This window comes from Poecilia reticulata, chromosome 1, assembly GCF_904066995.2.
Source record: "Poecilia reticulata chromosome 1, P_reticulata-male-v2, whole genome shotgun sequence".
NCBI lineage: Eukaryota > Metazoa > Chordata > Actinopteri > Cyprinodontiformes > Poeciliidae > Poecilia > Poecilia reticulata.
The window spans coordinates 11,416,546-11,432,892 of NC_088830.1; the positions used below are offsets into that span (position 1 = coordinate 11,416,546).

General features: G+C 37.7%; 1 protein-coding gene across 1 annotated transcript in view; it reads right to left on the reverse strand.

Moving 5' to 3' along the window:
• gcgrb (glucagon receptor b) overlaps positions 1-16,347 on the reverse strand; it is a 56,498-nt gene that overhangs the window by 8,796 nt on the left and 31,355 nt on the right. The window contains exons 2-8 of the mRNA XM_008424176.3: positions 6,806-6,946; positions 6,514-6,610; positions 6,300-6,407; positions 3,304-3,392; positions 2,982-3,100; positions 1,506-1,662; positions 248-407 (exon numbers count right to left, since the gene is read on the reverse strand). Coding sequence (XP_008422398.1) covers positions 248-407; positions 1,506-1,662; positions 2,982-3,100; positions 3,304-3,392; positions 6,300-6,407; positions 6,514-6,610; positions 6,806-6,859 — 784 coding nt within the window. The 5' untranslated portion in view covers positions 6,860-6,946. The remainder of the gene's footprint in view (positions 1-247; positions 408-1,505; positions 1,663-2,981; positions 3,101-3,303; positions 3,393-6,299; positions 6,408-6,513; positions 6,611-6,805; positions 6,947-16,347) is intronic.

A 16,347-nucleotide genomic window follows, 5' to 3' on the forward strand; every position in this document is an offset into this window, starting at 1 on the left:
AAAAAAATAAAAAATAAAAAAAAATGCTGGTGCAGGGGGCGATTTATTAATGCATTTGTTAAGAGAATGTCTGATGCAACGTTTCAGAGTCTTTCAATGCCTGTAATTGATCCAGAATAGATTATAGAACATTTATTTCAGTCTAACCGCTATCCTGATAGCTTTGCTATCAGACAATAGAAACTGTAAAGTCTCGCTGTCTGTCAGAATGTGTGCTGTGTGAACGTGTCACGATGTGGGCTCTGACCCCAGCCGATAGCCAAGTAAATGTAGAAGTATTTCTTCTCGCTGAAAACAGTGATGACGAGGAGGCTGTGCAGATAGATGCCTTCCACCAGCAGCCAGTAGTTGTTGGCCATCACGCTGTACTGCATCATCACCATGGCGCCTCGGCACCACATCACGGCCTGAAATGCAACACGGTCAAACGTGGAGGAGGAGCAGGGGAAAAAAAGCCGAGACACTCTTACGTTTTAGGGCACCATGAGTAATCCATCAACATTCAAAACCTCTACATGCAAATGTTATCTTAAACCTTTGTTGAGGTAAAAATATTGGCTTTTCAAGTAGATATGTTGAAGTGGACTTTAGCTTTTTAGTTAAAAACTGTTGTAAAGTGTTGACCACTTTCTTGATAAAACTACATCGGACCTAAACAATGAATCTGTTGAAAATGTCATCACTAGAGAGACAGTGTCAGGCATGGAGTTTAACTGCGCCAAAGCCAACACTGCTATCGCATTAAATCAAAAGTTATTCGATGTTTTCCCTTAAATAGAAAACATGAGCTAAGATTGCTTTTTCAAAACAGGTTCGTTTTACACACCTGATGATATGTTCCTGTTTTGATTAAGTCATGTTCAGATTTTTGGTTGATTGGTTCAGTCACAGAACTGTTGCACTTTAAATGAAACAAATATTCACTAAAGTCCAGGTGAAAAAAAACTGCTTTTTTTTGTTTTGTTTTTTCATTTAAATATCAGGGAAGAACTTGAAAGAAGAAAAGGCTGAGTAAACAGATTGCTGTTGATTTGGAACCATAATTGATGTAATATGTCTCGACATAAAATCAATATTCAATCGGCTTCTTATTCGGCAACAGGCCCGGTGCGACGGCTGCCGAATTTTAAAAAACGTATGGGCTGGGAACGCTCAACGCTTATTGTGGAAAATTTGTAAGTTATATAACAAGTCACTTTTTCCCAGCAGCTGCACTATGCTCCCTTTCTGAATATTCTGTATTCGAAACACACCTTTTCAGGAACATTTAAGCTGTGTTCGGTTTATGTTAGGATTTTGGGAGAAGCACCGAACACGAGTGCAGCGTGCACTACTTAAAAGTTGGAAAGCGAGTGAGATTTGTTCATTTTTGTGTTCCTAAGCTAAGCTACAAGATAACAGTTGAAATTAATCCCCGCTTTTCTCAAAGTGTCCTAGTAATGTCACTGATTTGAAAAAAAAAAAGAAAAAAAAAGCGTGACAGCTGGTGATGTTGATGTTCTTACTGGTATGTTGACCCAGGCCTGTGTCTGGGCGTCGCTGCCGCTCTTTGGGTCCAGCATCAGGCTCAGCAGAGCGTCTTTGATCAGAATCGAAACGGCTCTCAGGATGAACGAAGCAAACAGGTTCATGTGGATGTTGTTCCTCATGCAGTGAAGCTTCCTATGAAGAATTGACCAAGTGGATTATCTCTATTTTTGCATTGGTCACATTTATAAATCAATCCACTGTAGTATCCTTCTTTTATTCCCTCTCTCTCTCTCGCTCTCTCTTTCCCTCATTCCCCCCATCAACTTTTAGTCTTCTCCATCATTATTCTTCACTCCTTAGCTTTCTTCTAGTTTTTGGATCGTCACATTTTAACATCAAGTAGAGATAACCTGGGTAAATGCAAACTGTGTTTTCAGGTGTTAATTAAAAGTCATTAGAAACATCTTGGTCCAATAGGAAATTATACTGCAAATTAAATTTTTTTGTTTCAGTTCGGTTTATAAGCTTAAGCAAGATTACTAACTAACTAAAACAAAACATGTCTGTCCTAAAAGTCAAGTATCACATCCCCATCTGTAGAAGATCAGCATGCAGAAGCTACATCTAGAGAAACTAAACTCCAAATTAACTTTATTTGCAGATGAACAGCCTAAATTGATCTTTACCCTAAGCAAGTCTTAAGACACACTTCATTTACATAATGAGGCAGAAATACACAAGGTATACATGTGTTTCCTTGACAAAAACGCATGCATAAGAAAAAGAAAATAACAAAAAGTATGTATTCCTGCTTTTATTTTTAACTATGTTAGTTTTGGTCCTCCATAAAAACTTTCAAACATTAATTACCTTAACTCATTAAGATAATTCTGCAAAAAGGGTTCAAATTTATCTGCAGTGATAAAAGAAGATGCCATTTGGTGGTATTTGTTTGTGGCAGCAGTGGAACGGCTGCTTGTTAGCTATAAGGGGCCATTACTTTTTCCACATAGTTCCATCCGGCTGGTTTGGAAAACCATTTACCCTTAAAAACATTATTTACTCAAGGTTTCTTCGCCTGTTGTTAAAAGTTGCTTGGCAAACTTGTGAAACAAAAAAAAAGAAAAAAGAAGTAATTTGTAGAGGGAAAGCTACTTTTCACAATAATTTATTTTTGCCTTTTTATCGTGTTCTACCGGTTTAATTCTTGAATTGTTTCATTTCCATTTATCCTCTTCAATATCTATTTCATGTGGTTGTTGTTTTTTTATTTTAATTAAATGTATTTTTCGATTGCTTTCTTTTTTCCCAGATTTATACCTTGGAACTCTGTTTCCTGTTTCTCTATCTTTCTTTCTTTCTTTCTTTCTTTCTTTCTTTCTTTCTTTCTTTCTTTCTTTCTTTCTTTCTTTCTTTCTTTCTTTCTTTCTTTCTTTCTTTCTTTCAGAAATGCATGTTCCCTCTTGTCTTCATCCCTGCGCCTGTTTCTCTCTGTTTTATCCATTTCGTACCTGAAGCTGATGAGAATGGCCAGGGCCAGCAGCAGCGCTCCCAGTGACAGAGAGTATCCCACTGTGTACATGATGCGCAGCTTGCTGAGGATGCGGCCATACTGCTGCTGCAAACCCGACTGAAACGCAAACACAGTTACCTTTAAAGCATTCGTGCTCCTCACACACACAAACACACACAACAAAAAAACATAGGAAAGGACTCTCTGTGAACATATGGGAAGATTTTGCATTCTGCTTTTCTAGATTGTGTCAGAGTTAAAGAATCACCCGACCATATGCTACACGTTCAGAGTTAAATATCCCCAAAGGTTTCACGCACCTCGCCGGGGTCGTCGTCACATTCGCTGGTGTTCTTTTGTCCCCACTTGCCGTCTTCGTTGCAGACCCTGTACACCAAACCCCGCTGAACTGTTCACAAAGACACAGGACATGTCGTGTGAGGTTGGGTTCAACCATTCAGAAAGAAAGAAAGACAAAATATTCATCTCAGAATTGCAACAAAATGTCATCATGTGGTGAAGAGACGTCTCCTCCACCTGGAAGCCATGTTTAGCTCACTTGGCGTCATGCTGTTAAGAAAATGATGTTTTGCTTTCACGTTGAGTGAGTGGTCAGTTCAAACACTGTGGATCTTCAACACACTTCTTATTTCACGATGGAGTGCGGATTTGTTGCATGGCTATTTTTACGTTGTTGACTTTCTGATCACAAACGAACCCTCTAAAGCAAGATAGGAGCAACAACGTCCGTCTTTGCGGTGATGAACTCCTGTTAAAAAGTCTATTATCATAGTTTGTTCAGTTTTACACTGCTGTCATCATTAATGCTAAGAGTCTCTCTCAACTTCAGTAACATAAATATAAAAATGACTTGTGCTTTAATAGCAGAATTACGCTGCTTTGACAGAGTAAAGCGTATCACACAATTTCCTATTACTTGGTGGGAGACCAAGAAGGATCTGACCTTCAGGGTTTAAGCTGTGGTAAAATCCATTTCATTTATCTCTCATCCAACAAATTGCAGGTTTCACTTCATTCATTCATTTCTTTCTTTCATTTAATTAAACTGCAAGGGCGCAGGAAGAGCTGGGCTTTTTGTAGTGACTCCTTCTCCCCCATTGAATCCACAGTATCAACGACACTGGATGAGCGCCGCATCCTTGATGTGATTTTCAAAGAAGCTGATGCCAATAAGTTCTGACGGCATCAGACTGAAAAGCCTTTCAAATACATTTGAAAAAAATCTTTGCTATAAGACTTGAAATATTTTATTTCTATGTTGAACAAAAGAAAGACCTTACATGTACTGGTGTTTTGTTGGGTAGGAAGAGTCCTTCTCCTGTGATGTAATGGGCCACTTAACCTTTCCCTTCATGAGTGTTCATATAAATCGAGATCTTTTCAAAGGCATTATTCTGCGCTGGATGTCAATAATAGTAAAAGCCTTTTAGCTGTTAGAAAAAAAAACAAATCATTCCTCTATAAAGGACTAAGATGTGTTTTCACAATTGCAATTTCTAGTTGCAACTTTGTAAACAAGCAGAGCAACCAGACGCTGACTTTGTCTTATCTTGACATATTCAACCGTTATGCGTGGCGCAGAGATAATGAGAAAACAGCAGCACTGCGCAGCTAGAAATTTCACCCCAGAGAGTGAGTTCAATTTAACAAGCCGGAGCTCCAACACGATGTGATAACAGAGGGGAAATTATCTTTGGAGTTTAATTTTAATTAACTGAAAAAAGCTCGGATCATAATTACACGTCTGAAACTTCAACGATCAGCATTTTATTACGGTACAAGAATCTGCACAAAGAGTTGACAAGAGGCAGACGGCACGGCAAATAAAAACCGTCTCTTAACGACGTATGTAGCGTCTAGAAAACGTTTTCACCACCTTGGATGTTTTGACCTATAAATTAAAGATTTATGTCCGTCCTGTAGGCTTTAAGCTGGAGAAAACATGGGAGTGAGTAACTGGATGACAAATCTGAGCGACAACTAGAGGACATAATATGTTTTATATATTAATCTTGATGAGTTTTTAGATTGAAAAAAATGACAACAAAACAAAAACAAACAAAAAACAAAAACAAATGAAAACTGATATCAGCAAAATAATGACAACTAAATAAAAATATACAATGAGCGATTGCACAAAATATTCATCCACCTTTCAAGTCAGTGTTTAGCAGATGCACCTTTGGCAAAATTCACAAGAGCTGCATGAAGTAGGAATTATCCTGTTTCTCTTTTTTAGAAATTTAAGAAGCTCTTGCAGTCCCAAATAAAAATTAATGGTTAATTGGCCTATTTTAACAGTTCAAAAATATTCCGATGTTTTTTTTTTTGTTTTCTTTTGTTCTGGACTTTGGTGCTGTAACGTGCTGTATATATGCAAAACTCATTAAAGCTAAACATGAAAGAAAGACATTCAGGCGACGGATTAGAGTGCTTACATCAGACAACGTTATGATTCACTGGACGTTGCTCGATAATCTCCAGTTGGAGGTTTAAAATGTTGTCTTAAATTTCCTCTTGTAAAAGAACGAAAGCACAAGTAGCAGCTGTTCAAACTGACCACAGCAACAGAGATCACTTTTTAAGTGATACTGAGAACATTTTGGAAAGTAGAACTTTTGATTTAACTATGTTTAATTAATGGAGGGGGTAGGAGGTCCAACATCAATAAATGTTGTTGTTGCTTTTTTGTTGTTGTTTTATTTACCAAATTACCTGCACCACAGTTAGTGCAGTTACATCTTGACAGATAGTACAAAATCAACTTTCAGCAGATACTATAAATTCCATTAAATCTAATGCAACTTTTTTTTTTTTAATACAAAGCTATATGTTTTGGCTGCAATTTGCATAAAGGTAAAAAAAATCCCTAAATATTTGTATAATTCCTGGTTTGAATGAGAATCTTTTAACTCTGTGAATTTGCCTTAAAAGATCCACCCTATCTTTTGGTACCTGAACAAGAAGAAGACTCAAACTCAGGTTTGCTCACTTTCAGCACCTGAATTTATGTTTTAGACAATAACTTATAAAATCAACCATTGTCTTGGAACCTGCCATTAATTACCCACGGATTTCTGCTTCTTCTGACACAGAGGACAATTTCTCTGTAGCAACCACTGAAAGTTATAACAATGCAGTTTCTCTTATCATCCTGCACACAGAAAACGGTGGCAGCAAGGTTTTAAAAAAATATAAAACTTATTCTTTACAAGTGCCAACATTTTTGTTCTTGCTATGTTATGCAGTTTCACTGTGAATTAACTCCTTTTTTCCTTTTGACAGCCTTACTGACCTTTTCGATGCCATGGCAGGAACGTTGGGCAGGAGACATTTACAGTAGTACCTGGACGTCCATCAGGCCAGCAGGCATACAAATCAAAGGTTCTGTTACACACCAACCCTGCAACACACACATACACACTCACACATATAACAGCACATAATTGTTGCTTTGGATGGATGTAAGTTGGACATTAAATTTACCGTAATGAAGTTCAGTCGCTCACCTGTGGCAGGGGGCGTGGAATTGATCTGGCTTGCGCAGTTGTCCTTGTAGTTGCTCCACTTCTCCTTCACAAGCTCCAGAGAGTTAGCAAAGGACACCTGCGACGGAGAGGCTTCGTGAGGCTCCAGCAGCACAACAACAGCCCTGTTTTCTTTACCCCCCCCCGCCCCCCCTCCTCTCTACGGCGTCTCAGTCTCATTCAGCGGTACCCAACAATGAGTGGATTAGGGAGGGATTAAAGTTGTGTTTAATTTTATGTGTGAAAGACGGGCAGGGTATTAGTAACACTGTACCTTAGTGCAGCTGGAGAGCGTAAGCAAGGCCAAGAGGAGACACACCTGGGACATCCCACCGATGCTGGGAAGATGGGGGTCGGCGGGGACCAGAAGAGAGAGGAAACCCACATGAGGCTCGGCCCTATTCCACCCCACGGCCTGTACACGTGGACACACACACACACACACGCGCACACGCACGCATACACACAAACACACACAAAAATAAAATAGAGAGAGAATTTATTTTCTGAGAGTGTGGTGGAGGTGGCTGGAGATAAATGTTTACGGCACAAACATTTTGCAGCGTTAATGTCAAATACATGCTGTTCCGTGTCGGCCTTTAGAAAAATAAAGATGCCCACGAGCACAATTTACACCCCGACTCGTTTCAGTTCAGCGCACAGCTTTTCAGAGAATGAGCAATCCATAACGTGTCACTAATGGTCTGCCGTACATGCACAGCATCTCTTGTCAATACTCCAAAACAGAGAGAGATTTTAAAAACATCAGCTCATGCCGCGCAACGATCGGTTCATCATAACAGACACTTTGCAGTACCTAGGAGAAGTATTTGTGCTTTTTTAAAAAATGTATGCATATTTTGTTGTATTATTACCGCATAATACAAAATACTTTATTACGATATTATGTGATGGATCAAGGCAAAGTAGTGCAGATCTGTGAAGTGGAATTAAATTGATGCATGATTTTCAAATTGTTTCACTAGTACAATCATGCTGATGGTGAACATGGCAAATAGTATTTCAATAAATGTAGATTCTTTCAAAGTAAACATTTTAATAAATTAAAAACAGATTGGATTTTCTTTTAAAAACATAGTTAAAAATGCATGATTTAGAGAGTCAGTAGATGCTGTTGTTTTAGTTTTGTCTTATTGTTATTTTTCCTTCAACTTTATACGTTATACTGATTTTATTCTTCTATCATGTTCGAAACAAACTTTCTGAGGGCCCTGCAGCGCCTCCTGGCGGCCCCCAGGGGGCAGCGGCCTCCACTTTGAAAAACACGTCCTTGGAGACTATTAGCAAACAAATAGCATCACGGAGGACCACAGCAGACAGACAGGTCAGTGAAACTGATGTGGAGAAGCAGGGTTAGGCTATAAAACGACATCCCAATCTTTAAAACTCTCAATAAATACTTATCATCCACAAACAGAACATATTTGGCACAACTACAAACTTAGCGGGGCGGTCAAGTAGATCATTAATCAATAAAGTAGCCAAGAGGCCCATTGTGACTGCAGGCGTCCAGGTTCTGTTAGTCTGACAGCTATAAGTCCCTCCATAAATCTGCTTGTGGAAAAAAGAAATGGAGAATACCAGAAGACGTCCCATTTAAACTTACCACTACAACTGCTGCGAGGAGCCCTGATGGGGAAACAAAATGTAGCAGAACGCTCCATCAGATGAGCCTGAGGAAAACTAGACTTCTTCTCTTGTAACCTGAATACATTTCACCTATAGCTACTTCTAACAAACGTTCAGAACTGTGAAATCATTTTTAAGCGAAAGGCAAAACCTCTTTATGAAACGGGAGAATAAATCCATTTGCCCTCTATTGAAGAACTTAGGGTCTCCATGTCCTGCATGACTGAGGATCCACATCAGAGTCTGGCCAGCTGACAGGGAAATAGAGCAACATTTTACCCTGAACACACCATCCTCACAGCGAAACACGGCAGTGGCAGCATCATGCTGGGTTCTTTTCTCTAGCAGGAACGGGGGAAGCTGCAGCTGGTGGGAAGATGGCCGCAAAGCCAGGGTTTATGTCAAAGTATATAATTTTTTTTTTGATAATATATGGCAATTCTTGAAAATTAATGTTTACAAAGCTTCAAAAGAACGGGTTAAAATATCAAGGTGGCGTGAGGTTGCTAATGAAATGTGTGGCACACTTTTAAGATATTAAATTGAAAAAAATAAAATAAAATAAAATAATTGTTGAAAATCATAACTCTCTTCCAATTTATTACTATTTTCATCTAATATCGCTACAAAACTCCAATGTTGAGCTTTTCACATAGGAAAATGTAAACAGATTCACATAACACAAACACTTTTTTGCAAGGCACTCTCTCCTCTAATCAGGTTTGCTTTTTTTTTTTTTTTCGTTTCCAGGCTGGGATCATGTGACGCCGGTTGACCGTCCTCGCCCACGCAGTTGGAGAACAAAACGAAATCTGAAACGTTTCTGCAAAAAACACCTTGAGCATGGAAACATTTTTGGCTAAAACGTTTCAAATTCCATTCTATTCCAGTCGATTTTTGCTTCGGACGCAGAGGATCCCATCCGGTGCCGAGTCCGGGCTTCTCACAGGGATCTGAGCAAAACATCAATAGGCTGTCATGCTGTACAGATTAGAGCATTGCTTTTTTTTTTAAGGACTACAGAACAAGCAATAAAACAAATTGCTGGGATTTGATGCTACAGTTGTAATCCTCTTTTTCTATGAACACATTGGATTCCTATTAAATGAACAGCAAACGAGAGCAGAGTAGGAACATACGTTGTTTTGGGGCAAAATACAACAAAATCAAAGGGATTATATGAGCAAGAATAAATATTCTGAGAAATGCATTTGCTTTCTTTTTACAAAAAAAAAATCCGACAATAAATTTGAATCTTTGGGAGGTTCTTTAAATGTATGCAACGATTTAGTCGCTAATTTGTTTCCATCCAGCACTCCTAAAAAAAAATAAAAAATCTTCATGTATATAAAATCCATCACTGGATTACCTTCCCCATATTCGTAGAACTTTACATGATGGACAACAAGAGGGTTTAGGAGGATTACCAACGATAAGCTTCAAAATATGACAGGTTTGAAAGGCAAACTAAACATTGTTGGTTTTGCTCTTTCCATAGATTTGTTGGCAACAGCAATAATAATAATAATAATAATAATAATAATAATAATAATAATAATAATAATAATAATAATAATCTGTTCTTATCCGCTAAGCTGCAGTGATTGAGATTATGAGCCATGCCTGCGGCTCCCTCTGCTTTGCTCGTGGTGTTCCCCACGGTGGACTGAATATGTTTTTAGGTGGAAATAATGAAATATTAACTCCTATTGTAAATACAGCGGTGCTTCAAATTGAGCCACTGCTGTTCATTTGTGTCATGAGCTGAAAGGAACACGACAGTAACACTGATTGTGGTACTTACTATCACACTGTTAGCGTTTTGATAAGCTTTTCTCTATATGAAGATTATTTTCCCTCAATTTCCAGAAGATCTCTGCAGGTTTCAGGAAAAGAAATCGAGGGACTATAAGAACAACTTGAAATCATTTGTATGATAGTTGAAAACATGCATATAATGTTCATTATGTTGGAAAGGATAAAAGACATATAAATGCCATGAACACAACTCTTTTGAAAATATAAACATGTCTGTGTCGAAATCATCAGATCGGAACAGTGCATGTCAGTCCATTAAAAAGTTTGCTCTGTTGATATAATAATTAAAAATATATATATATATTTTTAACCTTTAATTAAGGTTTTTAACAAACACCTTAATTAAATGTGCCTGAAAGATCATGTATTAGGGATTTAATCACAATTTTGTATTGTAGTGGATTGATCAGTTTGGATATTTTTCTGTGAAATATAAATCTTATTCGTGAATAAATGACCTATTTGCACATATTTTCATATTCAAAGGACAATGAATCTTGAGAAGCCGCTTTACGTAGACTCAGTGCTATTGGCTGATGTTTGCAAACGACGCAATCCATAAGTGGCATTTACTTTCGTTGGTGCTGTTTCCCACAGAGGACCAGAGTGGACGTTAGCTTCCACGCTAGCCAAGGACAAACTGCAATCTCAGTGTGAAACATTAACGGACAAAGGTGTCATACCGAAGTGCTTGCACAAGCAGTGAGAATACCATGAGCTGTTTCGATCCTCTTTAAGCACACATCCTCATCTTGTTGAATGTTTTACTCCAGTTTCTAAATATCACAAGAAATACCTCTCAAGGACCGGTGACACATTTAGTTTGAAAAAGATTAAATCGCACAGCGGCCACAGTTAAAACCTTTTGGAGATGAAAACCTATATCCCGATTCTCATGACACACGCGGCCACAGAAGCAATTGATTTGGCCAGATAAGTCAGCATAAAGAGGTTAATGTGCTCATGTTAATGTACAGATGTGCGTATGGGTTATGCAACAGGCCGCCAAGGTTAGCGCGTCAGTTTTCATGCAACCAGGACACACAGCAAAGGACGACTAACTCTCTCAAACCGATAACCTAATCGACCCGCACAGGCAGGTTTAACGTTATGCACAACCAATCACAGATAACACAACGTCACGGCATGATGATATCTGACTGTAATTTACCATCATATTTATATTCAGTGCAGAGGAGCTGGGGCTGAAAGCTGGACATTAAATCCTGAAAGCATCTTTCCTGATCTTTAATTTATAGCCACGGCGCGGTATCTTGGGATTGGGAAGATTACCTTAATCTCGGTGCACTTTAGAGCTTTAAGGGACGGTTTTTGCAGTCGAAAAGCCTAACACAAAATTCTCCGAATTTGCGGCAGTTTTCATTCTCAAACTTTAAGTTCAGTGCTTTTTCGCATCTTGTCATAATGACGCGCTGCCCTTAAAAACTCTGCGTCTCATCTTGTTCTTGTGACCTTGTGTTAAACCCCCCGTTTAAGTATTTGTTTTATTTTCCACAGTTTGACTCTGAGACGTCACAGTGAACTCCAGTGACTATTAAAGTAATTTACCTGACATTTCAACGCAAACGCCGCAAGAAAAAGGACTCGGAAGCCATAACTTTCTGTGTGAGGAGCGAGGAAAAGAGAGAGAGAGAGAGACACAAATAAGCGAGAGATAAAAATAAGAATATCTGATAATTGTTGTGTGACCAAGTTACTCGGCGTGGCTCATTTGTTTTCCTTTACGATATTCAGACTATATAAATTACCACACGTTATATTCTGTACAGTTTGTGTGCAGCTGGGAGCCACTCATAACGCTACATCGCCTGCAGTTATTTCCTTTAACAAACTGTGTAGACGTCATTTGCATTCACGCACTCACACGCACGCACGCACGCACACACGTTTTTTTTAAAGGCACAGTAATATAATTTTGACCTGAACTCTTGCAAAACTTGCTGGTGAAACATGCCTGATGTGGCATCTTGCTTGCAATGTGTGCAAAGAGCTAAAAGAGACATAATCACTTTTTTTCTCAGTTAACTAGAAAAATCACAAGATGTTTCACACTCCTACTTACTACTGATTATTTCTTTTAATTAAAAAAAATTTTTTTTTTTGTTTTTTTTATGCATGACGCACTCAACTAAAACCCTCTGAGTCGTGCAGGAATTTGTCTTTCAAGAAATAAGAGCTGGATTTCTAATTTCAACTTGAAAGTCTTTTCTTGTCTCTTCTTGGACAATTTTTCTAATAAAATGTTTGTTGAAGAAAAGGATAACTCTCATCATTTCAAAAGTGGTAACTAAGGTTGTTTTCTTTTCACTCTTTCAAAAAGTATGTGGTTTATTTGTTCCTATACAAACTAGCAAAATCACTTGTCTGTGCACATTGTCTTTTTTTAAAAAGATGTGAAATAAGAGCAGCTTCAGCCAAGACCTTTTGAGCCGCGTTTGTGTTTGATCATAGGTTGGTTTCTCCTCCTTTTAACGGCAAATTAACAAAATGAATCAGGAAGAATTAAATGTAATTTGACTCTGCCTTTTAATTGTCCTCTCTGCATGATCAAAAAAAATCTCTGCACATGACAAGAAGTACTTCATACAGAAGATGCTCCTAAATAATGTAGAGTCAAGGAAAAACAGACTGGATCAGTGTTCTGATTGAGTCTGTGTAAACAGCGCTTTCTTACATTACACACACTACGATTGTAAATAAACGTAGCACACCAGTGAAAGGGTGAAGGTGAGGAATTTCAGACCTCATGCATGTTTTTATTAGCATAACTACTGCAAACACATGCTACTAAAGTTTTAGGTTTTCATCAGCAAAAAACAGGAAGTCACTCTCTTGCATAAAGAAAAACTTCACGGGATCCCATCATGTAAATCAAACTGGTATCCATATTCTTTTATTAAAACGCGTCTTTACATTTATTGAGTTGTCATTGGAGGTGAATATACATTCATAGGTTTGGATTCTGCTTCCTTGAACAGGATGTAGATGATACAAAACATATTCATTACACTTTTTACACAAAATCTTTCTTAGATGGTAACATTTTAGTCTGGTGAGTTTTGAGCTCCTTTCTTTTTAGGGGCTCTTGTCTCTTTAAATTCAAACAAACTTCAGCTGGCCACGCCCACCAACTCAACCTTTACACTTGCACATGAAAACGGTTGTGCAGGAGATGTGGAGCCTCCTGCACAATAAGAATACACCAAGTGGTTTCTGGATGGTAAGTCAACATTAAAAACACTTGTCTCTTTTTTCAGCCATTGTACAGAGCATATAATGGTAAAACCAGCTGACCAAACGTGCTGGAGCTCAGCTTGGGTTGCTGGGTGAAGCGGTCGTTTTTGAATCAGCTCAGATTCCCATGTTTGGTTCTTTGTTCCACATTTACATGGCATAAATCTGCTCTCTCTAATGACACATGATCAGATGATTTGGTTTTTCTTTTCCACTTAGTCTCATCTATAATAATCTCTGCAATATTAAACTAAACAGCTTCCTCTCATCCGTCCCAGACCATACCAGTGTTTTCTGCCCGGGGACCGTTCCTTTCTTTTCTCCACTCACACACTTTCATCAAAACTGAACTTGGGGGGAGGAGGGGAAACATTAGGAAGACGAGCCAAGAGAAGTTGAGTGAGCGTGCGACTGCGGACCCTTTTAAAGCTTTGACCTTAAACTATCAAATGACCAGTAATGAAGTTCATGTAAAATGCTATTGATTACCGTTAACGTGACATCGGTCACCCGTGGGTACGGCGTAGTGTTGCGGAGTAAACGCATTACCCACAATGAGCGCTTCCAAACTCTGTTGTTTAAATCAATCAAGCCTTCCCAGGGTGACAAGGAGAAGGTAATTAAGCAAAGTGTGGAGACTACGTAGGAGGTAACAGAGACACGCGAGTAGCGGCTGTAATGGGACTGAGCTGAGGCGTAATTATGTTGTTTCTGCTTCGGTAAGCCGCTGTGCCCTGTATGACGAATGACACTAAACTCTAATGTTATTTCTCTCTACAGATTTTTTTTTTTTTTTACTCTTTCTGTACTTTATACCAGAGAACAGAAATGTTTTGTTGTTGTTTTTTTAGTTTCAGTCTGTTGTGTATTGTTTTGGTCAATTTAACCGGATGATTCAATCAGGCTTTGATCGGTTTTAATGGTTTTTAATGCACTTTCATTTCTTTTCACAGTTTAAACAGAACAAACACGACTGGACATCAGCCAAGTGCTGCGAACAATTATTTACCTGCTTGCAGATTTCTTCAGCTTTTGCTTATAAAGGTTTGTCAGCATCAAACAAATCTTAATATCAAACATAACCTGAGGAGGAGAAGACGAAAAAAACAAGAAGCTGTTTTCAAACTGTAATGTTGTAATGTAATGAAGTGGAGGAAAGTGATCTGAAACAACCTCGGCCTATGGAAAAACAAAACTGACTTTCAAACTTTTACTGTACGAAGAACGATTTGGCTAGCTGATATTTTGGCCTTATCATAAATTTTATGTATTTTCCCAGAGAAAGACTGAAACTCAGCCACTACTGAACAAAACACAGAAGTGAAACAGTGACACCATTTTCTGATTTTCTGTTAGTTTTATACTGGGTAGAATAAGATTCACATCCTTTAAAAAAACACACTAAAGTCTGCAGAGCAGTTTCTCAAAAGTCTTTTAGATCAGTTGCTTTTTTTAAATGTGAGGAAAGCCTTTTATTGCATGTTTTCCATTTCTACTTCTTAATGCTGAGCGATGAACGTAATGAAGCCAACCTGAGGCGAGACGTTATTCTGGGTTCTCTGGTTCTCCTGGATGAGTTATTGATGCACTCTTAGATTACATACTGTTTTGCTTATTTAAATCTTTTTTTTTCTTTTTTTTAATCCATATCACATTTAGAGACAGAAATTAAAGCGATTTTTCTCTTATTCCATATGCCAGACAGTCATCTGGTGTATCTTCTGAAATTTGGCTCAGATGTTCAATCACAGTTGGTTTGAATATTTTTTCTCTCTTAATAAAATAAATTATCATTGGAAAATACTTTGTTCATTTATTCAAGTAATTTTTTTCAGCTGATATCAAAAAACAGTGTAACTAAAAGGTAAAACAGAGAGCATGCGAAAGGGTGCGAATACTTTTCTTATGTCATTTCCCTTTATTCAAACTTTACGATTTGCATTTTTAGATCCTACCTGTGTTTGGAGAAGATTACGGATAAGACTTATTCAGTTCTGCTCTGAAAGTGGATCATTTTAGGTTAAAGAAATGACTTGTACGATATCGCTCACATAAAATAACAGCGGGAATTTATAAATTAATATTTTTATGATGCTGCGAGCATAAATTTGATGCAAGATCAGTCAACCAGATAGCATGTGAAGTACTCTGAGAAAAACTGTAAAAAATTTAACTTCTCTTACTTTAATACATCTCTCAGACCAACGTAGTGTGATGCCGCAGGTTTTAACTGCCCTGCTAAAAAATTAAGCAGCACAAATGCAACAACTGTGAAACATTTCTTTCACATAAGTAAGTTATATTCACACCACCCAGAGCTCTCCACCGCCTACAGCTACTTTATGACATGTATTCTGTTGTCTTTATCGTCAGGACTATTCTCAGACACGCACATGTTAAATGGTGGCAGTAAACACGTGACATTTAAAAAAACTGCTTTATAAAAATTTTAATCTATGTTTTCCCCCATTTAGTTAATTTATTGCTCAAAAAGTCATTGATAGTATCAAAGTTAGATAAGGGGTGAAACGAGTGAGCTTCTGTAAGAAAATACTTGTAGATAATTGCTCTTGCATGTTGGCATCTGAATTTCTGCGTTTTATTTGACTATATAAGTTCAGTCCATTTATCATTTATGACTTAAAGGACTGTTTTATTTATTGTTTTTCATTTGGTATTTTCAAAATAGAAAACACAGGTCCAATCTGAGTTGAATAATTCTTCACTTATGATAATTTTTTAAATAAAACTTTTAACACTTTCATGAATGAATTATGATCTTTTTTGTCAAGATTTTTTTTCCTATTTTTTTATTTTCTTAAGGCATAAAAAAGGTAGGAAAAAAATGTGTTAAACAAAAAAAATATTGTAGTTTTATTTTTTTAGGTGATCAATTGTAATTTTCTCCAAATACAAAGTTGTTATTTGAAAAACACATCAGTAGTATTGGTCTTTAGGGGTCATCTGATGTGACAATATTTTTTTTACCGTCTACAGTAGACGGTAAAAACTGGGTTGGTCGGTATGCTTTTTTGTCTGTCGGCCATATTGGATTTAACAAAAATAATATCTTGCATTTGCAGCTGATGGCCA